Below are 25,292 nucleotides of genomic sequence, written 5' to 3' on the forward strand. Positions count from 1 at the left end.
CCTCTCTCTTTGCCACCCACTCCCCAACCTACCTTTTATCTGTTCCTGTCTTCAGCTATATATTATTTAACTTCATTTAAACCCCACCCTTTTCCATAATGGGGACCCAAAGCAGCTTACATGAGTCATGAGTGAGTCATGGAAGTTGTGGTAGTGAGTTGCCTGGTGGTTGCTGCTAGGCCTAGCCCCCGTAAGTCCTCCTTCAAGGCCAGAACAGCCCTGGAAAGGGCACTGCCCACTCCCCTAGCCTCTTTTGAAAGAAACCAAGGTTTGAAGACTGGCAGTACTGTTGTGGCTACCAAGCCATGGCCACTGAAAACATTTGCTTCCTAAAGCTACAGGTACTGCTTCTGTTATAGCACCAGTCTCTGGATTTAAGTATCCAGAGATGGGACCACCCTGAGAATAAGATACTTTGATTAGGGCAGATGCAGCCCCTTGATTCTGAGCGCACAAACACTTGCACCTGTAGAGTGTAACTTTGGTACTTCCCCCTTCCCATGACAGCTGGAATGGTCATGTTGGGGTGCTGCGGGGGGAGCTCTAAAAATAATGCTCTGCATGCAGAAGACCTTGTGCCTGCAGAAACATGAGATTGGATCCACTCCATAATGTCTATTTTTGCATTTTTCATTATTTTATGCACGTTTTAAAAAGTAATGTGAAATGAAACATTGACAGAAATTATTACCCTTTCTAGTTACATTAATATTTTGAACTCTGAGCTTCTTAGGGAGAAAGGCAGAATATATGTGTAAGGAATAAATAAGTGGCTGTTGTTCATAATATTCTTAGTGTTTTTGGAGATATGTTCCTTTTACTTTTTTTTTTTTTTACATTCTGTGCAATCATTTTCATTGTGCTAAATTTGAGAACTTCCATTAAACTTCAGTTTAAAAAAGATGGGTTTTCTCTAATCCTGGTACTTAAAAAACTTCAAATTACTGGTTCTTGAAACTTTGTTATTTGGACTTATAGAACAGCTCTAATCTGTTTCTGTTCTTAAAGATGAGCAGGTAGCTTTAAAGAAGAAACTAAAAGAAAATTTAGAGTCAAAATATCACCAGTGGCAGAAAGCAGATGCAGTTAAAAATTGCTCAGAAAAAGGACAGATGGCTAATCAAGTTCAGGTAAGAGAACCACCTTCATTTACCCATCTTTCTCCTCAATGGGGGCCATTCAAAATGAATGGGCAGATAGTTTGGAAATTCTACAGCCTGTTCAAGCAACAACTTTTTAGGCCCATATTAAATAAATGGTGACATCCTTGGGACACTTTCTCCAGACATTCCTTGAATTAGCTTATGATATAATACAGAGTGAAGTTAGAGTCCTATGGCACCTTTAAGACCAACAGAGTTTAATTTTGAATATAAGCTTTCATGTGCATGTTATTATCTGTATGCTAATTTGCTGCTGTTCACAGGTCTTACCAACTGCTTTAATCCAATCTTAGCTATATTTATGGTTCAGTTACTTATGCAGCTTGACTCCAATTAGCCCTTCCTGGCAACTAACCTCTTCTCTCACTATCTATATGTAAAGGCTGAGGAAGTCTTGTTTCAATGTATCTGAAGAAGTGTGCATGCACACAAAAGCTTATACCCAGACTTAAACTCTGTTGGTCTTAAAGGTGCCACTGGACTCAAACTTTGTTCTGTTGCTTCAGCCCAACATGGCTACCCACTTGAATACAGAGTGGTTAGTTTTTTGTACTGAACAGGAATAATTGCATGATACGCTGCATTCAGTTTGAAGTCATCAAAAATACTTCCTTTGTAGATGCCATTTTCAGAGGATCTAAGTGCTGCAACAGAAGATAGCCACATTTGTGGAAGTTCAACCACTGAGGCTAGTGATCCTTCACCCAGTATTTCAAGTGGCCAAACTGGACAGTTCTCTAGTTTTAGTTCTCCAGACTTGCCAGCTGCCATTCGATCATCATTTGTGTTAGGGGTAAGAAATTACTTTCATAAAACATTTTGTATTTAAGCCTAAAATTTCAGACAGTGCGTTTCTCTGTTTCCAGACTGGGCTGCCTAACAGAGATTCCAAGAGACTGGGCACTTTTTAGGATATAGGTGTGATTAGATACGTTGGCTACTTCCGATTCTGTTAGCTGTGGGAATATTTAAAGGTTGCATCCCATCTTTGTGTCATAAAATATTAGAAAAAATGTCTTTCCAGCACATTTTAGAGTTGTATTCTAGTTTAATCCAAGTTTCAAATTTGTACGTACATTAAAGGCAGCATGTTCAAAGGTATACAGTGTTTGTTTTAAAAACAAAAAAACATGTAGAATGTTGAAGAACTGGATAGGTTAACTGCTGAGAATGTAGATGGATATGTGTTAGTGACTATTAATTGGAACTATGTGGGTATTAAGACAATGTCCTCTCAGTAATGGATTTAAAATTAAAGAATGCTGTCATTTATTACAGCCACATAAAACAGTAAGGAACTGTGTATAAAAACAACTAAGAATGTCATGTAAAAAACCTGGTGTGGTATTCTTCGGTTTTTGTGTTGCCCATACTATATTTTATGAGCTTTTGACTGCATTCCCAGAACGAAGTTATTGTCTTAAATTTGGATTATAGTAAATTGGGAATTTGCAAATTTTAATTTTAGCAAATTCTCAAGGGTTGCATGCATATGTGATGTGCATTCCAGTGACTAATGTACACAGTGTTTTAACTCATTTGTGCAACATTCTAAGGTGAATAAGCTGAATGGGAGAGGCAAGGAGGACTTTGTGTACAAACTCTTCCACAAATCTATGTGAGCTGGAAGACTTTATAGGCCCTAGATATACTGTCATCAGACTGGGAACACTTAAAAAGCAGTCTGCGATCATAAGGAGAGTGGCCAACAAGTATACAGCCTCTACCATCTAGTGAGTCAAGGTGGAGCTTCTCATCATCCTGCTTCTCTCCCTCCCTCTAGTTCATTCTTTCTGGACTGTCATATGAAAAGCTCTAGTTTTTTTCACTGGTGCTATCTCCATAATGTTAAGCACCACAAGTTGTGTCAATGGCAAGACCCATGCAGATGCTACAAGTTTATTTAGAAACTATGTCACTGTCATGAGCCAGTCTGCTATAAGAAGCCGCTGTGGTTTTTTAAAAAAATTATTTAAAACATTGATTAGCCACCTATCTTGTGGAACTCAAGGCAGTTTATGATACAAATAAAACAATGATAAAAATCACATAAAAGACCACAATTTATACACATAGGTGTTTGTTGTACTTCTGACAGATCAAATTTTATATAAAAAGGGTGAAATAGGTCAAGAACGACCTGACAGAGGTGTCAGAGAAAGTACAATTTTTCTTCTTCTTTTAGGAAGCAACTCCAGTAGAGCATGCTTTCAGTGCTGTAAAACGTGAACAACAAAAAAAGTGGCTTGAAGAACTTGATAAACAAAAAGAAGCTGCAAAACTACGGAAAAAAGAAGAAAAATGTGATTTGTCAAAGGTAGCTGTGGTTTGTGAAGTGTGTCTTGAAATAAGGAAGTACGGTATATATCAACTGTTTTCCATTTCTGCCACTCTAGACTCCTCCATAGTTAAAGTTTTTAGGCGATCAAACATGTGGCTTTGTATTGCATGCTACGCATGGACAAAATACCATGCAGAATGTGGGGCAGCAGTTTGGAGAGTAAATTGGTTGGAACTGCCTCCATCTTCCTCATGTCAGCCTCCTGTGCCATGTGAAGTTGTATTCACAAGGGTCCCCAACCCCTAGTATCAGTCCTGGGGAAGCCACAGTGGCTGATGGGGAAAAGGGGAGGTGGGTAAGATCTGTGAGGCCAAGCACTAATTGCTTGGCCTTTGTAGGATCCAAACTATTGAACAAACATGCTTAGGTTCCGGCTACATGTTACCCTTCTAGAAACCATTCATAGCTCTGTTGATCTCTTCTGGACTTTCCATGAGTGTTCTACAGCTGTCATATGTAAATATTAAGGTTTAAGATATCAGTAATATAAAAATATTTCTAAAATCTTTACGTGAAAGCAGGATATATATTTAATTATAAAGACTCTTAATATTTTGTTGCTTCATCTTTTTTTTAGGCTGAAGAACATGACCAGTGGACAATGCATTTTGATTCTTTCAGGAATCATGCTTACTCTTCCTCACAATACCCTTTAAATACAACATATAAAAAGCCAACTGAAATTTTACATTTTTCTCCTGAGCCTCAAGACTCAATTACTTTTACACCTACAGAGGTGGAAAGTTCAGGAAAATCAGTTGGAAGCCATATTTCAGAGCCAAGTCAGAAAGGCAGGTGAGAGTCCCCCTTAGTTTTCATAGCTGTCTTTCCAGCATTTTAGAACAATAGAATAATTTTCTTTAATCTTAGTTTACTGTACTGACATTCCATAGCTATTAAGAACACAGGTGAAATTGTTGTGAAATAAGAGCTGATATACAGAACTGTCCAAGATTCTCTGCATTCCTACATACTCTATATATGAACATGTATGTGTCTCTGAATTATGGTTTCTCTCTTTAAATACTCTTTTCATAGTTTCCTTCGTTCGATGACTGCCCTTTTGGATCCTGCTCAGATTGAGGAAAGAGAGAGGCGACGGCAGAAGCAAATAGAACACCAGGTAGAATCATTAACTTCTGATCAGCCTTGCTAATTTATGTCCCACTTTACTACAAAGTCTGCAAAATCAGAGAAGGCACTAATATTCAATAAAAACAAAAACAGAAAGTACAGGGAAAGGTAAGAATTGTAGCACTGAACTTAAGCTTTTTCTGTGACAAACCGTTCATCTTGCAGTACTAGAGGAATCCTTTGTCCCTGCTTATAAACTATACTTTAATAATACTGCATATGTAGCCTACAGGCCTTATGCAATGTCACACTAGATACAACAAAAATAAATAATTTAAATAACCAACCAGTTACCACAACTCTCTAATACTGCAAAAGATGTTTCTATCTCTCCAGAAGTGCAGTCACAAAGTCTATCAGAGTATGTGGTCTTTTGCATCTGACCTTGCATTACTTGTGAAGGCATAGAGTTTAATCTTGCTAGCATAAATACTTTCCTGTATTGAGAGAAACCCGTATGACTATTCCAGCTAAATGATATCTTTGTTTTCACCTCCATAGAACGGCTCCCACACTGCCTCTTCCATTCTCCCTCTTGCACATGTACATTTATATCTTTGCCTAGCCATTTGGAGGAGGTAGATGAGAGAGATACAAGTGGCTCAAGCAATGCTACTATGGCTGTGGTCAGTAGGGCAAGTATTAAGCAGGTCTACATGGCTTGTTGAAATCCTATAGCTACAAAAAAGAGTCTGATGGAAGATAATACACCAAGGTTGCTTTTTTCTTTAGAATTTTTATTTCTGTTTCTTTTTAAAGTAATCTATAACTGTAACATGTAAAGCCAGTTATCAAAACTCCAGCATACAAAAAATACACTAAAAGATTACAGTCACATTAAATCCTTTTCTCCAGGCCATATTCTACCTTTTCATTAATTTTAGAGCATTTTATCATTCTCCTAGAAAGCCATAATGGCTCAAGTAGAGGAAAAACGAATGAAGAAGCAACTTGAAGAAGAGCAGAGGAAGCGAGAAGAACAAGAAGAAGAATGCCAGCTTGCAAAAGAACAAGAATTGATGAAAAAGCAGTTTGAAGAGGATCTACTCAGACAAAAGCAAAAAGAGGTAGTCATCTAGCTGTGTGGTGTGGCAGTTGTATGCACATAGAGAGCCACATGCATTTTTTTAAAAAACCTATATTATACAAGTCAAAGAAGCATTCAAATATTTATGGTATCTTAAAAAGTTTTTCCTTCTTTGTTCCCTTATTAATGTCCTTATCTATTTTTTTTGTTTTGATAGGAGATCATGACCCTTAAAACAAATGAACTGTATCAGTCAATGCAACGAGCGCAAGAGTTAGCCCAGAGATTGAAACAAGAACAGCGTATTAAAGAATTGGCTCAGAAAGGACATGATATTTCCAAACTGCAGAAGAATCTTGGTGGTAGTAAGTACCAAACTTCAGTAGAGTTGGATGATGAGGCAATGTTTTTTCACGTATGCTTAATTTTTTTTTTAAAAAAAATTTTTTTGAGGGAAAGGACGGGGTTGTTCTAGGGTTTTGCATCTTGGGAAAGCCTCCTCTGACCTCCAATATTTTATGCATGATAATCTGGTGTTCCAAAGAGTAACAGTAGTATAGCACATTTTTATTAGGACCAGCCCAGTTGTCAGATAGCAAGCTTTTCTGTATGCCAGAACATAAGAGGGAAGGGATGATAAATGTTTCAGAGCATGATAGAAAAGCACAAAATCTGCAGTTGATATTAAGGAAGCCCAAGGGTTCCCAGGGCAAGTGCACACAGGAACCAGACTGCCATTTAAAAAAATGATTATAAAGTTTATTTATAAAATATTAATAGAAATTATTGCCAACACATTACTCTGAAAGCATACAGAAAACAACAAAGCTAGCTTAAACTACCTAACACAAAAACTGCGTTAGGTGGCACAAACCTTAATTCCGATAAGAAGGCCTCTAATCAGCATTGTCTACGTTTCTAGCAATTGCAGGTCATAGTTTTGGCCTATAGTCCAGGAAAATCTTGGCTAGCCTCTGTTCTGCAGGGCCACAGTTCAATTATAATTTTTTGGCCCCAGGATATCAGGCAATGACAACATCCAATCAGAACACCTCCAAGAGAAACCTCTAGAAGATTACCTCACCAGTCCCAATCTCCCCCCTTCCCATCACAGATCACAAATTCCCCTGAGAAGCAAATTACCAGGTTTCCATTGTTGGCCTTGAAGATAAGAGACATGCAGGCCAAAAAGCCAAATATGAACCCTTGAGGGGAGGCTGGGGGGGGGGGAGTGCTTTGCCTCACTGATAGCTTTTCCTTAGTATCCTGGAGCATCTTTTTCTCATTCCTCCACTTTTTGTTTTGAACTGAACATCCAGCCTGATGAGTTCTGGGGAAGTTTTGACAGTTTGGTTGGTTTTAGTAAAAATGTATTACACAGTTGTTCCTGATTTTTAACAATTTGTGTGGCAATTTTAATTCCTGTTTGTAATGTCTTGGTTCATATAATTATTACAAATGTTTATATCCCACAATTTCAGTGTGAAATTCATGTTACGCCAATCCAAGAGAACAGTAAAATACAATGACATGATTTTTAAAAATCAGCAACATACAAAGGCATTAAAATAGAAAAAATACATTTTAAATTAAAAATTTATTAAGCTGATATCATTCAGGTAGAATATCAACTCTAGTATCATGACTATTTGATCAAGTTTTGGTGCCCCCCCCCTTTTTAGGCAATTTGTTGCATGAGAGTTATAGTGCTGACCTGAATGGCTTTCCAGATGTCATCCAGCTTCCTGATCATTGTTCTGCAGAGAATACCAGAATGGTAAACCAAGATATCAAAACTGTCCTCTCTCCTCGGAAGGACACTGCCGTGCAGACAGGTATACAAGTTCATTAAGCAGTATGTTCATTATCTTGATATATAGATTAATATGTTATAATGACACATAAAATAATGTAGCAGGCAATTAGATGGCGTTTCCATATTCTTGGAGATTAAAAAGGTTCTTTCTTCTAGAGATCTTTTGATTAAATGGGTTTACGATTAAATCATAAGGCAATTCCTAGTGCAAGGAATATTTTAGATGTTAAACTTGACCAACTGAAAGACAACAAACCCACTCTTACTGGCAGTGATATTCATTGGGAAGAGGTTCATATTTAGCATGCTAAAATATTCATAATTGTACTTCTTCCATTCTTGAGATCTATGGTGCTACTTGAGGTGCTACATGAGTCAAATTCCAAATACGATATGAACTGCTTTTGGTTTTTAAACTAGAGAATGCACTTTATGGTATCTTAAAAAGTTTTTCCTTCTTTGTTCCCTTATTAATGTCCTTATCTATTTTTTTTGTTTTGATAGGAGATCATGACCCTTAAAACAAATGAACTGTATCAGTCAATGCAACGAGCGCAAGAGTTAGCCCAGAGATTGAAACAAGAACAGCGTATTAAAGAATTGGCTCAGAAAGGACATGATATTTCCAAACTGCAGAAGAATCTTGGTGGTAGTAAGTACCAAACTTCAGTAGAGTTGGATGATAAGGCAATGTTTTTTCACGTATGCTTAATTTTTTTTAAAAAAAAATTTTTTTTGAGGGAAAGGACGGGGTTGTTCTAGGGTTTTGCATCTTGGGAAAGCCTCCTCTGACCTCCAATATTTTATGCATGATAATCTGGTGTTCCAAAGAGTAACAGTAGTATAGCACATTTTTATTAGGACCAGCCCAGTTGTCAGATAGCAAGCTTTTCTGTATGCCAGAACATAAGAGGGAAGGGATGATAAATGTTTCAGAGCATGATAGAAAAGCACAAAATCTGCAGTTGATATTAAGGAAGCCCAAGGGTTCCCAGGGCAAGTGCACACAGGAACCAGACTGCCATTTAAAAAAATGATTATAAAGTTTATTTATAAAATATTAATAGAAATTATTGCCAACACATTACTCTGAAAGCATACAGAAAACAACAAAGCTAGCTTAAACTACCTAACACAAAAACTGCGTTAGGTGGCACAAACCTTAATTCCGATAAGAAGGCCTCTAATCAGCATTGTCTACGTTTCTAGCAATTGCAGGTCATAGTTTTGGCCTATAGTCCAGGAAAATCTTGGCTAGCCTCTGTTCTGCAGGGCCACAGTTCAATTATAATTTTTTGGCCCCAGGATATCAGGCAATGACAACATCCAATCAGAACACCTCCAAGAGAAACCTCTAGAAGATTACCTCACCAGTCCCAATCTCCCCCCTTCCCATCACAGATCACAAATTCCCCTGAGAAGCAAATTACCAGGTTTCCATTGTTGGCCTTGAAGATAAGAGACATGCAGGCCAAAAAGCCAATTAACAACACCTGCAAAATAGTTTAAGCCCATTATCATCCATATTAACCCTTGAGGGGAGGCTGGGGGGGGGGAGTGCTTTGCCTCACTGATAGCTTTTCCTTAGTATCCTGGAGCATCTTTTTCTCATTCCTCCACTTTTTGTTTTGAACTGAACATCCAGCCTGATGAGTTCTGGGGAAGTTTTGACAGTTTGGTTGGTTTTAGTAAAAATGTATTACACAGTTGTTCCTGATTTTTAACAATTTGTGTGGCAATTTTAATTCCTGTTTGTAATGTCTTGGTTCATATAATTATTACAAATGTTTATATCCCACAATTTCAGTGTGAAATTCATGTTACGCCAATCCAAGAGAACAGTAAAATACAATGACATGATTTTTAAAAATCAGCAACATACAAAGGCATTAAAATAGAAAAAATACATTTTAAATTAAAAATTTATTAAGCTGATATCATTCAGGTAGAATATCAACTCTAGTATCATGACTATTTGATCAAGTTTTGGTGCCCCCCCCCTTTTTAGGCAATTTGTTGCATGAGAGTTATAGTGCTGACCTGAATGGCTTTCCAGATGTCATCCAGCTTCCTGATCATTGTTCTGCAGAGAATACCAGAATGGTAAACCAAGATATCAAAACTGTCCTCTCTCCTCGGAAGGACACTGCCGTGCAGACAGGTATACAAGTTCATTAAGCAGTATGTTCATTATCTTGATATATAGATTAATATGTTATAATGACACATAAAATAATGTAGCAGGCAATTAGATGGCGTTTCCATATTCTTGGAGATTAAAAAGGTTCTTTCTTCTAGAGATCTTTTGATTAAATGGGTTTACGATTAAATCATAAGGCAATTCCTAGTGCAAGGAATATTTTAGATGTTAAACTTGACCAACTGAAAGACAACAAACCCACTCTTACTGGCAGTGATATTCATTGGGAAGAGGTTCATATTTAGCATGCTAAAATATTCATAATTGTACTTCTTCCATTCTTGAGATCTATGGTGCTACTTGAGGTGCTACATGAGTCAAATTCCAAATACGATATGAACTGCTTTTGGTTTTTAAACTAGAGAATGAACTACGAGTGGGAATCATGTGATGTCTGGTGGTGGGGAGAAGAGAGACGGTGGTAGGATATGGTAAGGTGAGGTGTTTGTAAAGAGGGGAGGGATCAAGTCACCATGATGTCCAAAAGTCTAGAAGACCCTAGTCTCTCTACAACAAGCGATTTGTAAACTGGACCGTTTCATTTTGAGGGCAGAAACTTGACAAAATTCTGTTAGCATTCTGGCATCTTGCCTCTTCCTTTAATGTCCAGTTATATGTGCTTCTTATTTCATTTTAACGTTCTAGGGTTTCCATTCTTGGATTGTATCACTTAGCTCAAGGATATATATTAAGTTGTACATATTTTATTAAGTTGTACATATTTTACTGTCAGTTTATTACTAGCATTTAACTCCTAGATTATATAACAGCAGTTCTGAGTTGTTCATAAGTTCTGCTTTTGATGTTTTAGCAAAAAATAAATTTGTATGAAGTTTTTACTTGGGCCTGATGCATTCATGTTATCCTGTGTTGTGGTTGCCACTCAGAACATAAATCCTGTGTGGGTTTTTCTCCACATTGTAAGCTGTTTTATGTGAAGTATCAGCCAGGTCATTAGGGCAATTTTTTAACTACTTCAGTGGAGTTCTACCCTTGTCATATGGATGAAATTTATTTCTGTTTATAAACACCCAAGCGGAAGTACTGTGACAAAACTAAGCCCTAACTCATGGCCATTGAAAGATATATGTCAGTTCTAGGAGAGAACTTTTTTTTAGTAAATGCTTAAAAGCTTGGAAGTAACTCTTCTTAGGATTGCACTGTTAAAAAACTTAATTTTAGTTATGGCTTATGCAGATAACAGCAATTCACTGAACACTTCTTCTTGGACTTGAAGAAATGGTGGCCGGGAATACTTTTTATCAGTAATAGAATCTATGTCCCTTGATAGATAAATCAGCAGTAATGTAGAGGAACAATTTTATGTTAGTGCTAATAATCAAAGTAATAATCATAAAACTTCTCGCTGAGAATTATTTATTCGAAGGAAAACAAATTCAAAAAGGAAAATGAACATCCATTTTATGAAACAACAGGGAAAATACCATCATGGAAATATACAGTGATTATTTCACATGAAGCCTACAGTTGATAAATCACATTATAGTTTTACAGATGACATTGGTTAGTCTTCGCTTTTACCTGTTTGTTTTAAATAAATGCTCTTTTATGCTGAATGCATTTTTTCTTTGCAAGTCATCAGAAGGAAAATGCTTGGGGCAATATTTGAATAATTGTAGATGTAACATGCCAAAGTATAAACCAGTTGCTCTTTGGAGTGCCCTAAATGCATATATGTATTTACCTTTTAGATTGTGTTAACACTGATGTGTACATTGAGCAAACTAGGAGTGGAAGACTGGACTGTATGTCTCCAGATATTTCTGTAGAATATAAAGTGGACTCTAACAGCAAAAAATGTAAGAAAGAGCCACAATACACAGATAAAAAGAAAATTTCAGAGAAAGAGAATATTGTCAGCTATAGCAATTTAAACGAGCCGACTACACAAAAATCGAAACATATCAAACCACTGGAAAGGAATGAGAAAAGGCCAGACTGGAACATAAACAAACCTTGCAAAAGGTTTGTTCCAGCATCAGAAAGATATCCAAGATGTCTTCAAAAGCAAAGAGAAGAAAAGAAAGCAAGACGGCAAATGGAGCTGCTCCAGCTGGTTGAAAGAAACATCCCCGGCAATCTTTGTCAAAAGAAAAGCATTTCTCCAGCTCCATCTCCCTCACCTCATAATGAAGATAAGGGGAATGCAGTAAGAAAGGTGATGATTTATGATTTCAAAGCCATTTTCCCCATCTTAGTGTGCATGAATACATTCATAACAGCTTTCTATTTATTTTAACTTATCTTATTTACTTTATTTATAGCCTTTTTCCCACTGAGATTCAAGGTGGATTATAGGGTAAAAATTCGGGGAATCCTCAGATGTAGGAAAACACATATGACAATATATTAGATACAGATAGTGTGTGTAATGTGTATAACCAACATTTAATTAAGGTAAAAAGAGTGCCTAGAACACAAAGTCTCATAATGCACTTGTAAGACTGATTTGCATTTCTTAGCCTCTTGATTGATGTCAGTATTTATTTGTGATATTTGTGTGCCACCTTTAGAAATGTCCAGTAACTTCTGACTGCAAACATTGCTGGACAGATCCTGACAGGTAATTCCTCAACAAGGGGATCCCCACCACCACCACACACACAGAGTGCTGTCCATTTTCAAAGTTGGCTTAATCTATAAGAACCAAGAAATGCCACAATCAACAGTCTATTAAAGGGTGAAGGCAGAAAAACTCAAATAGCAGTTTCTCAGAAATGATTTGGAAATTAATGTTTTCCCCTTCAATAGGACCAGAGGTCATTTTGGGGGGGATCGCAGTTCCCCCGGGTGAGGTATGGGGGGGGGCACATGACGAAGCCCCGCCCCCGGCCCTCATTCAGCCAGGAGGAGGCAGGAGAAGAGGGAGGGTAAGTTGCTTCCTCCCTGCCTCTCCCCACCCCTGCCTGCCTGGGGCCAGGGAGGGCCTTCGCGGGGCTTCCTTGCACTCCCGCTGCCGGGCCCCTCATGGGGCTCGGCAGTGGAGCTGCAAGGCCGGCGGTAGCGGCTGGGACCGTTGGCGGGGTGTGTGGCCTTATGACACACTTCCGGTGTTGTCAGGGGGTGTGGCCTTATGACACACTTCCAGTGATGTCAGGGGGTGTGGCATATGCTAATGAGTTTCCCTAGCTCTTTTTCTATGAAACAACCCCTGAATAGAACCATATAAAATTGCTGAAGCCCGTCCAGATAGCCATAGCTTCTTAAGAGATAAATAAAGGCAGCTGCCATGTATCCTTAAATACAAAAGGTTCTGCTGAAGGTAGAAGGTGAAGTTTCATATCTTCAGGAGAAGAAACTCGTGACCAAGTGAGAAGAATAAATTAGTATTTTTAATGTTGCTACAAATAAAAAGGAAAACAAAGACTAAATGACTGTAAGCAAGGCTGCAGTCCTGGGTATGCCACTGAATTTAGTGACAATTTGGGGTACAATTCCAGAGAGGTAGCAAAACAAAACAGAAGTCCAGTAGCATGTTAAAGACAAATAGCATTTATTCCCACTTGAGTTTTTTTGATACATTATTAGTTTAAAAGCATGTTAAAGACTAACAGCATTTATTCCCAGATGAGCTTTCTGGATACATTACTAGTTTAAAAGTTTTTAGAACTCTACACAACACAGGAGATTATAGCAAAGTCATGTGATAGTATGCTGAAGCTTTTCTGTGCTCTACTCACCAGCGAAACCCAAGGAAAAAGTAGAGACTGCTGTTCTCATGACCAGTGCATTCAGAAATAAGATATTGCTGCTCTGTCCCATTAAGACTATTTTACAGAGAAAAAATAGTATTAAAATTAATTAAATACTATTAAAATAACATTAAAATTACAGACAGAGAGTATTAAAAGTAATTGTTTAGGTGCCTTAGTCAGAATGTGCAGCATCATTGTATGCATCATTATTCAGAAGTAGGTTTCCATGAGGCTAATCTTTAATCGTTCATGGGATTGCAGCCATGATCATTACCAAGTTTTGCTGGATTTTTCCTCCTCCTCCTCCTCTTCAGTGGCACTGAAAACTAGGTTATGTTCAAAGCGTCTTTTCCATACAATCAGTTGTGGTCCAGACAGATTTATGACTTGTATAATGCTCCTGGAAATCTCTTTTCAGTGACAGTAGGAGTGTGATGTGATGGCCTTGCTACTGTTGGCATCTTCAGAAAAAGATGGTTGAATGACCATTCTTGCACTGGAGTTCGGAGCCAGGAAATGCAAAGCCTCTAATAAAAAAAATGCCAAAATACAATTTAAAGTAATTCACAAAACTCTGTGGAGCAGAAATGTTTGTCTCCCATTTCCAACTATACCACAGACAGTATCCAGTACAGCCCTGTCAAACTCATGCACTTGCATCCCACAAAGCAATAATTAAAAACAAAAGTGAAGTCTGAGGGAAGAATCACATTTGAAAAAAATGCAACATCTCTATAAAAATAATGCAGCTTTGAAGAGAAGAGTTGGACATGGCATACAACAAATGAACAAAAGGACATGACCCTGAGGCTGCAATCACAAGAACACTTACTGGGAACTATTACTTATTGATATACAAAATTTGAGTCCAGTGGCACCTTTAAGACCAACAAAGTTTTATTCAAGGTATGAACTTTCATGTGCGTTCACACTTCTCCTCAGACATAATGAAATGGAACTTACCAGTCCATACATATAAAGCTATGCCACCATCTCAGTTGTTCAGCAGTAAAAACATTGTGGAACCAGCCATTAACAGCACCAAATAAAAAGCCAAACACATCCAGCACATGTATATTTGGGTTATCTTCACTCCAAGCAACCTCTGCTCTTCTACATGCACATTAATGTCCAAAAACTAGTGATCACACACACCACACCCTTCTTCAAGTAATCAGCCCAGCTTATTGTACACTGGTATTTTTCATATGAAAGGTAACTTAAATGGAAAGGGCTTCTATTGTTGTGATAACAGGGTATCAGATCGGGGTAAAACCCTACCATACCCCATTAGATTTTGTATGCCAGCATGTTTGTACAAAATGATACAAGCTTATTCCATGTACTGTAGGACTTAACGCAAAATAATTTTCAGATGTTCTAACGCACCCTGGGATCTAAATGCCTCAATGCTGTTTTGTACTTAGGCAAAGCTATTACAGGTTCTTGAACTAGCAGTCAGCCCCTGACTAGGCATATCAAACCAGACATGATGCTAGGAATTCCATGAATACAGCCTTCCAGTGTTTTGTGTTTCTTCCTGTAGAAGATATGTGGGGGACCAGTTCAGATTGGGACCATGACACAAGGAGAAGGGGATTAAGCCCTTGCCTCTGCAGTTTTTCCTGACTGGTATGTTTACCCCAATAGGGCAATTAGTACCTCCATAGTCCATTTTGAGTTGGGAAAATGGTGAAGGGAAGGCCTCAACTGTCCCTCCCCTCCCGGCATACCTAAAAAGTGCTTCTAGTTTTCACTAATGGTAATATGAATCATACAAATGCCAAACAAATTACAAGTGGTTAAAAAAAAGTATTCCTAAATACAAACACAGAGAGGTAAGAAATTACAGTTTCATTATTTGGTCTCATTTTAGGAAGAATCGTCTCCAAAAAATAATTTGATTGAACCAAGGTAGGTATCTGCTTTACTTATTAAAGATTAGTAAGTGTTGTTATAGTAGCTGAGTTTACAAATTCTATATTCTTACAAACATTTGGAAATCAGTTTCTAAAGTACACATGATAATAAATTTTACTCCTGCAAAAGATTATCTTTAGACACAAAAATTTCTTTGAGAGCCCAAAATGTAAAATTTGTTTATGTATTTAGGATTTTTTTAAGGATACTTCTATGTTGCCTCTTCAGAGTCCTGCTCGAGATGACTTAAAATTAAAACAACATCACAATATAAAAAACAATCAATAGGACATAAACAGCATAAAAACTATCCATAAAACAGAAGCAGATAGAATCCGTAACGTAATAAGCTTGAGTAAAGAGATATGTTTTGGTCTGGCGCCTAAAAAAAAATAAAATAGGCGCTAGGGGAACCTCAAGAGAGAGGACGTTCCAGAGTAGAGGTGGCACCTCAGAAAGTGCTCTGTCTCTAATTGCTGCCTGCCTCACCTCTGAAGGTAGGGGTACAGAGAGCAGGGCTTGGAAGCAGATCTTAACTGGCAGGCTGGATAATATGGGAGGAGATGGTACTTCAGGTAGCCTGTCCACAAAGCAGAACTTGTAAGGAAGATCTTAGTTGGCAGGCTGGACAATATTGGAGAGGCAGTCCTTCAAGTACTCTGGCCCCAAGCCATTTAGGGCTTTAAAAGTAAGAACCAGCACTCTGAATTATGTCCTCAAACAGTTGGGTAGCCAGTGCAGATCTTTCAGCATGGGGTTGATACAGTCCCTCTAACCAACCTATGACGATCAGCTGACCACCACATTTTGTACCAATTGAAGTGTCTGGACTGTTATCAAAGGCAGGCCAACATAGAGCACATTGTAGTAATCTAACTGGGCTGTGATCACAGTATGGATCACTGTGGCCAGATCACACTTTTCAAGTAATGATCATAGTTGACAAACCACCTGGAGCTGATAAAAGGCTCTATGTGCTAGGGATGAAACCTGAGCTTCCAACCATAGGCCAGGATCCAGTAGCACCCCCAAGCTATGAACCTGCTACTTCAGTGGAACCCACTCCAGGACAAGCTGACTCCACAGTTCCCAAGCAGCTTCTCCATTGACTGACAACACCTCAGTATTGTCTGGATGGAGCTTCAGTTTTTTGGCTCTCATACATCCAATTACCTTCTTCGGGTACTTAGGACCTTCACACACCTACCTGGCTTAGCCTACTGGTTAAGGAGAAATAGACCTGGGTGTCATCCACAGATTGGTGACACTTTACTCCAAAACCCTGGGTATGACCTCTTCCAGCACTTTCATTTAGATGTTAAATAGCATGGGGGACAAGATAGAACTTTGCAGGACCCCCAGCATAAATACCGTGGAACCCAGCAGCCATTCCCCAGCACCACCCTCTGGAATTGGTTGGTCAAGTAAGAGCAGAATCACTGAAGCATGGTACCCACCAACCTCTCCAGAAAGATATCATGGTGAATGGTAACAAAAGGCACTGAGGAGAATCAACAGGAACACTCCCTGTCACTCTCCCAGTGAGTCATTAGTAAGGGCTACCAAGGCTGTTTCTGTCGCCATCTCCTATAAGTCTGCCTGAAGCAGGGTCAACCCCCCCCCCCCCCCCAAAAAAGAATTCTTAGCCACTGGGAGGGAGTTGTTTAGGTCCTTTAAGTCTGAGGATGCCTTCTTCATGAAAGGTGTCAAAACCACCTCTTTCAAAGTGGTTTTAACTATGGCCTTATGCAGAGAGGACTTTATTATCTCCTGGACCCAGTCAACCACCCCAGCCCAGCATTATATTATTAACCATGAGGGAAAGGTCAAACCTGGATGTGGTGGTGGGTAGCACACTTCCAAGCACCTTGGGCAGTTCATCAGGCCTCACTACCTGAACATCATCCATACAACTATGACTAGATTACACTCCAGTAACATCCTGAAATTGGACCAGTCCAACTGTGGTGTTTAAGTCATAGTGAATGGGAGCAATTTTATCTGCAAAATGCATTGCAGTCAGGTCCATAGCTACAGTGGGGCTTTTGGGGGCTCTGCCTCCTTTCTTACAGGCACAGCGCCACAAGAATTTCTCCTGTAAATGCTTTTTTCAATCATTTTAAAGCATTTTTAAAGGTGTGCGCTCCTTTAAGTAGAGTAGGGTGCTGCAGTTGACTAATTCCCACACTGAGCAGGGGGCTGGAGTAGGTGACCTCTAGGATCCCTTCTGTGTCAAGAAACTGGTCTCCTTCAAGAGAGTTTTTCTGCCGAAGTCAGAAGTCATCAACCCCACCTGCCGGCTTGTTATCAGAATTGTTGCTTAGGCTGGCAGAAGTGAATAACTTGCAGCAGCTGAGAACTATCATCTAATGTGGTTGACAGCTTGCAATTTAGAGATCTATCCCAGTAACAGCTTTTTATTGCCTAAATGGCTTTTCTTTCTGCACTGAGAACTTCAGTCCCACCAGAAAACAACTTGCCCCACAAGGCACAAAATCCTGGCTACGGGCTTGAAATTGCAGTAGGCTTGTTTGTATTCTGGGTTAACACCTCCTTCAGAAGTTGGAAAAGCTCCACTGGACAGCACTATGCAGACCCACTGGTGGCAGTGAAGTGAGCTTGCTTCGCTGCTATTACCACCACATAGTAGGCATGATAAGGGGCTCTAATCTGTGTTCAGTTGCATTCACTAAAGAGGTTTTATCCAGTCACTCACCAGCAATGGTCAGTCCATGGCAACAGCAGAGTAGAAAATTCCTCCATTACCAAATTATGTATATCATTCCACAGAAAACCAAAGTTTAATGCAAATGAAACAATCTCATTGTTATTTCTTGTCAACTGCTATATCCCACCTCTTTCCCGTTCTCCCACCATTCTGTCACACTTGAGTTTCCAGTAAACCAGGGCCAATCCCAGGTATATGATAGGGCTAGGTAGGTAAGGATTGAGTCAGTTCTCAGTGGTTCCCACTGAGTTCTGTAGAGCAAAGAGAACACGTACATTTTGGGATAGGGGTGTGAGTGGTAGTAAATAACAGTGATTTGTGGGACTTGAACTCCACTCCCCCGCCCATCAAAACATACAGTGTATTATTATTATTATTTTACTAGATTGTTTAGTCCTTTCCTCAAGATGACATATATAGAGGTTATCTTATTTATCTTTACAGGAATCCTCTGTGGAAGGTTAGGCCAAGAGACAGTAACATGATTCTCCAAACATATTTCCTCAGGAAATGTTTGCTTGCCAGTCCTCCATAACTTGTTCCTAACCATGTTCCCTACTTCCTGACATACTGGTGCAGCTATTTCTTAATGTATTTATTTCCCTTCCCTGTTCACATCTCTAAGCCTTAATTCAGACATCTTGTCATCAATATTAAGCCTGAATATGCACAAACCTGGCTCATTGCTGACTTGTATATGCAACTTGCTACTCTCCCTTTCTTCCCTACATAGAGCACAGTGTAGGAATCCTGGTTTAAAGTTAACTCTGGTTGTCCATGAGGTAGGAATGAATGTAGGCACATGACTTAAGCTGAGCTAGTTCTCCTCAGACAAGATACCCCCCCACACACACTGTAAGCCACAGTATAGTCCACGCTTAGAACCCTGGGTTGTGGGGGAAAGAACCAATTTTAGTTAAATTGTGTACCTGCAGTAATACATCAAGGGTAAATGGAGCTTGTTTTAAATTGTATTTCTTCCTTGTGTGAGGTGAGAGGAGCAAAGTGTGTGTAGCAAGCCAAAGCAACTGGGCAGGTTCACGTAGTCCATACTAATGTCTGAATGAAGCTTAGCTTTATCTCTGATTCATATTCCCATGTCCAACAAATATGGGCTAAACTTTGCTTCTTATTGCCTCAAGGCTTGGAGACCACTGGCTTAACTGACTCATAAACAGCAAATCTGGCTTTCTGTAGTCTTAAAATACAACTAATTCTTAAGCACCAAAAACCAAAACACCCCAGTGTCTCATTACAAGTAGAATGTCTGTCTATACAGTGGGCTATGGTAGAACACAATTATGAATGCTCAAGGTGAGATTTTCAGAGCTAAGCAGAGGAAACTAAGATCTAGAAAGATGTAGCAGACCTAGAGATGTAAAATTTCCGGAAATTTTGAAGCTCGGAAAAAACCCCAGGTTTTTTCCGGGTTTTTTTGGGGGGAAACGGAAATTTTTTGGAAAAATTGAAAAAAATGCTACATTAGCATTTCTTTTATCTTTTCTAGATTGAAAGTCATTCTGTTACTTTAGGAACGTAAAATATGACTATGGACATTTTTACTTGGCATGAAATTATCACAACTAGCATATTAAAAATATAGTGTATCCAAAATTATTACAAACAGAATACCCACCCATATGCAAAAACAAAACTGAAACCTTTTTATTTTCTTCTGACAATAGCACTTCCTAAAGGAAGAAATGCATCTTGTTCTTGCATTTGGAGAGTTCAGTTTGTAACCTAGGACTTGCTTGGAAAAGATTTGAACACCATATCTTAAAATATTTTATTCATCATGTTAAAATAAAACGTTCTATAATCAATTTCTTTTTCTTTTTTCAATTTTCCCAGTTTTTCGGAAAAAAACAAAAAAGGCTTCAGGAAAAAAACGTAGGGGGGGACGGGGACGTTTTTTTCCCGAATTTTTCCAGTTTTTTTCTGGGCCTTCACATCTCTAAGCAGACCTAAATATTTCCAGTTAGCAGTGGCCCAGTTTTGCTGAACACAATTTCTACAAGCCAGAAAAAAAACAAGCAAATATTGATCTAAACTATCAAGAAAAATCAATGAAGCTCTCTGTTGGTACAGTTACTCAAGTTGTCTTGTTATTGCATATTTTGAACAAAAGTTTCAGCATTGTATAAGTTACTGTCTGGCCTTCTCCCACCCCTGCTTCCTTTCCTCCCCTGATTTCCTGTACCTGTTTTCTTCATGCCCCGATTCAAGTCATTTTATATAACTGTGATTGAAACATTAAGAAAATAGTTACCTTGGTGAGAAGAAAAAAAGATTAACAGGAAAAGTAAATGGTAAACTAAAATAAAAAGCAAGGGGTGAGAACAAAGACTCAGAAGAAACTGTTTCTAAAATCTTACTAATGATGGTGTGTCCACAGATCTGACTCACCACCTGTTCCAGCAGTTAAAAGCAGGTTACAAAGACAAATGAAGGCTTCTGATTTTTCATCTAATAATAGCAATTATGTGAAAGAGAAGAGTATATATAAAGATAAGCATCAAAGTGAAAGACCTGCTCCAAGTGCTGAAATTGAAAGGCCACCATCAGCATACTTTGTTCCTTATGTGCGAACAAATGAAGTGTATTACCTGGATCCAGATGCACCCATGACTAGACCTTCGACACATGATCTTCAATACCAACAGCTGAACGGTACTAAAACATAGATTTAGATAATTGCCTATGATTAATTACTATTTTATCAGTCCCCTACATTTAAAATTGTATTAGTAAAGCACAATGAACTGCTTCTAATAATGCAGAAAGTGAAATATCTCCTTATATATCTATTTCTCAAGTGTGGCTTCCATCTGCAGGTATCTAAATCTGCAGATTAGGGCCACACTTGCACTAAACAGATTTTTTTAAAAAACTTGAGTGAGCTCCCAGGTTTGCAGAAAAATTTGAAATCTTAAAAAAAAACACCCAAACACCCCACTGGGGGATTTAAATCCCCCCAAAAGTAAAAGCGCATTCTCTGGGCTTACCTTCAGTGTGACAGTTGTTGGCTCTGGTGGCTCCCAGTAGCTATGCCAGGCACAGCATTGGTTGTGGTGGAGCCTGGGAGTCGCCCAGGCCCAGCAACAGTAGCAAAGCCTACAAGCTGCACTGGGCCGGGCAAAAGCAGCGAAGCCCAGGAGCCACAGCAGACCCGGCAATGCCTGCAGGAGAGCCAGGAAGCCACTCTGGGCCTGATGAGAAAGGGGGCAGGAAATGGGATTCCCACCCCCCATGCATCTAGCAGGCCCAGACTGGTATATTCTAGTGATAATCTCATGAAGTAATTAGTTAAAATAATACATTTTAAAATAAATGCACTAATTTGTTACAGATGCATTAAATTTTTTATTCTTCTGACACTATTGCTTTGTCTTCTTTACATTAAAACAATTTTAGGACAATCATTAAAACATTCATTGTTGTACAATATTCGGAAAGTGTAATACTGGTTAACTGATTTCATCTATATTTACCTTTAGATTCTTACCATACTCCACGGCAGATTTTTAGCTCTGATCATGTAAGGGATCCACTTTTTAATCCCAATGTGGTGAGAGACAGGCAGCAGGCCATACTGAAAGGACTCTCAGAACTACGACAGGTACTGCACGAACTGAATTCATAATGAATGTTTTGGCATCACGTTTTCCTGTATTAATGTTTCATACATACTCCATCTCCTGTCTTTGTATTTTTGTGAGTTCTTGTCTCCTATTACCCTTTTACCGTGGAATTCTTCTGATATTCTATAGTTAATGTTACGTTTTATGGATTAAGTATAGAAACAAATTCTGACTGTCTTGCCAATGTTGTATTTTTAAATTTTCAAACATATTTGTAAATATGAAATTGCACTAGAGTAAGAAATAAGGTGCACCTAAGCATTTATACAAGAACCTATTTACATTCAATGAAGAATGGACTCAAATCTGCTAGATTCAATGAAGAATGAACTAGTTGAGTTGTGGACTGTATGACTTAGACTGCAAGTGAAGGGTGATAGTTTTGAATGCCTCATCAAAACAAAAAAATCACCTCTTATGTCAGAGGAGCTGGTGTTTGTACAAGAGGGAGAAAGAGGCAATTTGACCTCTTGCCCCTCTTAGTACTAATGACCTTACACATGTGCCCACTAATCTACATGAATCTCAACATATGGCGATTGGAAGGGCCTTTGGGGGGGTGGGAGAATATTGGAAATATCTGCAGTACTTGAACCAACAGATTGCTGGATCCAGGCTAAGAAGCTTGCTGTATAAGGAGGGCTATCAATACTTTCAGTAAAGTGATACAGGCTGCAATCCTAAAAACACTTTCCAAGAAGTAATCCCCATTGAATAAAATGGGATTGACTTTTCAGTAAATGCATTTAGGATTCTACCAAGTCATTCTGCATACTGTGTAGATTGGTATAGACAGCATAATTTTCGTGGCATATTTGGTATATTTATCAATAGACTCATAAAGATAGATATAAGATACATGGAGTCGGATGCCATGGAAAAAACTCACAAAAGGAATTGGCAGAGTGGATCTTTCTCTACTTTCTGCTTCCCCAGGAGATTATCTTTCAAGACTGAGGAATCTTCTTGAACAGAACATATCACAGCTCGGGGTGCTGTAGTGAGGAGGGGGGGCTGGATGAAATCCCCTTTTCCCTTTCCTTTTTGGGGCAAACGTTAAGTTGCTGGGAGAAAGAGAAGGTGGGGAAAAATCTGCTCCACCAATTCCTTCTACAGCCTTTTCCATGGGATCCAGTCTGTGGTATTTCAAAGGCATCTCAGCTTTACAGTTTCTCTTTTGTTAACTAGACAGCAGATTAAATATGCAAGTACAAATATGCATGCAACTTACTTTGGAGCTAGTTTGATTGTACCGTCAGTAAATGGTTAGGTGACAAACATCTGGGAGCCAACTCATCAGCATATTCCTTTGTGACGCAGGCTGCTGGAAGAGAAGGGATATAGAATCAGATTATATTTGCAAATATTTTTAGTGCCCAGATGAAATTATAGTGATATTAGTTGTCTATTAAAAGGCTATAGTTACAAGGCCAAGTAAAAACATTTAATTTCCTTCTGAATTTTTGGATGTCAGCTTCAAGCACTGATCTTCTCTTGTTAAATCCCTATTTACACTATTCATAGTGTGCCTGTTGCATATATTCATGTATAGATTTGTATCAAATTTCCAAAATAGCTCAGTTTACAAAATGTGACAATTCCATTATAAAGTTTTCCAATTTTTTAAAAAATCATACAATTAAACAAATGAACCTGTGAATGAAGATAGAGAAGGGAACAGGTAATAAACATAATTGTATAATAGTTAACAAAAGATTCTGTATTGCATTTGTAAGTAAGTAAATACACCTTGTGGTTGCTCAGTTGTGTACAGTCCAGGTACAATTTTATTGTCAAGATTGAATTCCATATAGTATAAATGCCAAGAGATAGAAAATATCAAACTACAGCTACTGTACATATTGCAGATTTCTGATGTCATTTTTGTACCTGCTGATGCAAAACTAAGGTGATAGCTGTTGATAATACAGAATGGAGATCTCAGTTATCTCTTCTGGTTAGAAAGTGAAAACACTCTCTAGTATATGCTGTAAAAGGCAGATCATGCTTGAAGCAGGTGTTGTCCCAGAGTTTCATAATTAGTCAGTCTGATACCTGGTAGAATTTAGCACCAATATTTAGTAGTTGTGCACATGTTTGTTATGATTTAGCATTCTTTAACTGACACAAGAAACTGTTAATTAGCAAGTTGTGCATCATCTTTGATCTGAGTGAAAATTGCTTCAAACTGCACAATTCATATTTGTTTGGTAAACTTTCAAAAAGTATTCTTGTTCTTCTTGCTTTGCTGAAGAAATGGCAGATCTCTTCTGATTACTGAAAACTTCCAAGCTCTTCAGTGAGCCAAAAATGCCCTTACAGTATTGACATCAAATTATCAAAGTAATATTATTTTGAATATGCACTTTTTATTGTCTTCTGCTTTTAAACAGAAATATACCAAACTATTTCCATTTCAAGCTTTGTTCCTTGTTCTTCATGAAGGCTAAACCATTCTAACAACAGATGTCCAAGATTCTGGCATGCTCTCCACAGAAATTTTCCCATCTTGTTTGTTGTGGGAAAACTATTTAGTCATCGGCTTCAATAAGTAGCTAGCAACTTCACCATCTTTGTAGACATTGGGTTTGCAACATTACTGTAGATGAAAACATTGAGAATCTTTCTGTTGTTTACTATGATGGCTTGGGAATGATGTATGCATCCAAAATGAGACCAAAGGTTTGAGTCATCCCTTCTTAAGCTCACATTCTAAATCTGTAGGAAGGGAAGCCACTGTTACATCTGCAGTTGATTTAGATGCAGAGATTTTGCCTGAAGATGTGAGGGCAGTTCATCTGTTTTGTAATGAGATCATTTTCTTGACATGGTGAACTCCATCGTGAATTGCTCCAGAGGTTGATCCATGAAAAATGGCAGCAACAGACTTATTTCTGGGATCCTGCACTAAATCAGAACTATCATTGAATTATGTGGATACTTGCACAGAGATATCGGTACTGCCACATTTGATCCATATTTCAAAGTTAGCCAGTGGATAAGTTAGTGAAGGCTAATCCACTATCTACCACCTGGGTATACACTAGATAAAAAAGCAACTTTCCCCTAATCTTGTTTGATTATATCAGTTCATTGAGAGTTTTAATAACTATCTTTCTGCTCTATTGCTGCCTCTTATTTGTGCTTGTTTCCACTTTTGGGGGGCGGGGGGAGGTGTCCTATGCAATGTTCCCTCTAAGGTGTGGAGTCTTGTGAGCAAAAACTCTACCTTGTGAACTACGGGCATTAAAATTGTGAGCGAGCGTTTTGCCTGCTGTATAAGTCAGTTTGCTCTGGAGCCGTCCTTCCTGAGCAAAGACAAAAAAGTGTGAGCCGTAGGCTAAAAAACTGTGAGCTAGCTCACACTAACTCAGCTTAGAGGGAACACTGGTCCTATGTTATGCTACATTATCAAATAATTGGATTTACCTCCCTCTGCGTATCACCCCATGTAGTCATTTATATTGATGATTCACACACAGGAGTTCTTGCTGTAGTTTGTTGGATCCACCTCTTTACGTCCCATGATTGACTAGTCTTCAGTCTTGTAGGGATATTGAAGCACAAACAACTGTGCACCTACCCTTGTCCTTAGCAGGGATG

The 25,292-nt window shown here is 38.6% G+C and overlaps 2 protein-coding genes across 3 annotated transcripts in view; one reads left to right on the plus strand and one right to left on the minus strand.

The window, feature by feature from the left end:
- The window catches only part of CCDC66 (coiled-coil domain containing 66), a 46,833-nt gene that overhangs the window by 12,560 nt on the left and 8,981 nt on the right, over positions 1-25,292 (plus strand). The window contains exons 7-18 of the mRNA XM_015410049.1: positions 1,009-1,130; positions 1,783-1,956; positions 3,349-3,480; positions 4,082-4,299; positions 4,543-4,627; positions 5,544-5,705; positions 5,883-6,030; positions 7,348-7,500; positions 11,394-11,860; positions 15,274-15,311; positions 20,444-20,718; positions 21,546-21,667. Coding sequence (XP_015265535.1) covers positions 1,009-1,130; positions 1,783-1,956; positions 3,349-3,480; positions 4,082-4,299; positions 4,543-4,627; positions 5,544-5,705; positions 5,883-6,030; positions 7,348-7,500; positions 11,394-11,860; positions 15,274-15,311; positions 20,444-20,718; positions 21,546-21,667 — 2,096 coding nt within the window. The remainder of the gene's footprint in view (positions 1-1,008; positions 1,131-1,782; positions 1,957-3,348; positions 3,481-4,081; positions 4,300-4,542; positions 4,628-5,543; positions 5,706-5,882; positions 6,031-7,347; positions 7,501-11,393; positions 11,861-15,273; positions 15,312-20,443; positions 20,719-21,545; positions 21,668-25,292) is intronic.
- Positions 13,569-25,292, minus strand: part of FAM208A (family with sequence similarity 208 member A) — a 93,005-nt gene continuing 81,281 nt past the window's right edge. Inside the window, exons 24-26 of one of the 2 annotated variants that reach the window (XR_001482476.1) lie at positions 22,921-23,013; positions 20,655-20,721; positions 13,569-13,924 (exon numbers count right to left, since the gene is read on the minus strand). Coding sequence is in view for 1 of the 2 variants with exons in the window: in XM_015410047.1 (XP_015265533.1) it covers positions 22,928-23,013 (86 nt within the window). In the remaining variant the exon portion in view is untranslated. The remainder of the gene's footprint in view (positions 13,925-20,654; positions 20,722-22,920; positions 23,014-25,292) is intronic. The other variant, XM_015410047.1, reaches the window with a different exon arrangement.

This window comes from Gekko japonicus, unplaced genomic scaffold (genome assembly GCF_001447785.1).
Source record: "Gekko japonicus isolate JY-2015 unplaced genomic scaffold, Gekko_japonicus_V1.1 scaffold259, whole genome shotgun sequence".
Taxonomy (NCBI): domain Eukaryota; kingdom Metazoa; phylum Chordata; class Lepidosauria; order Squamata; family Gekkonidae; genus Gekko; species Gekko japonicus.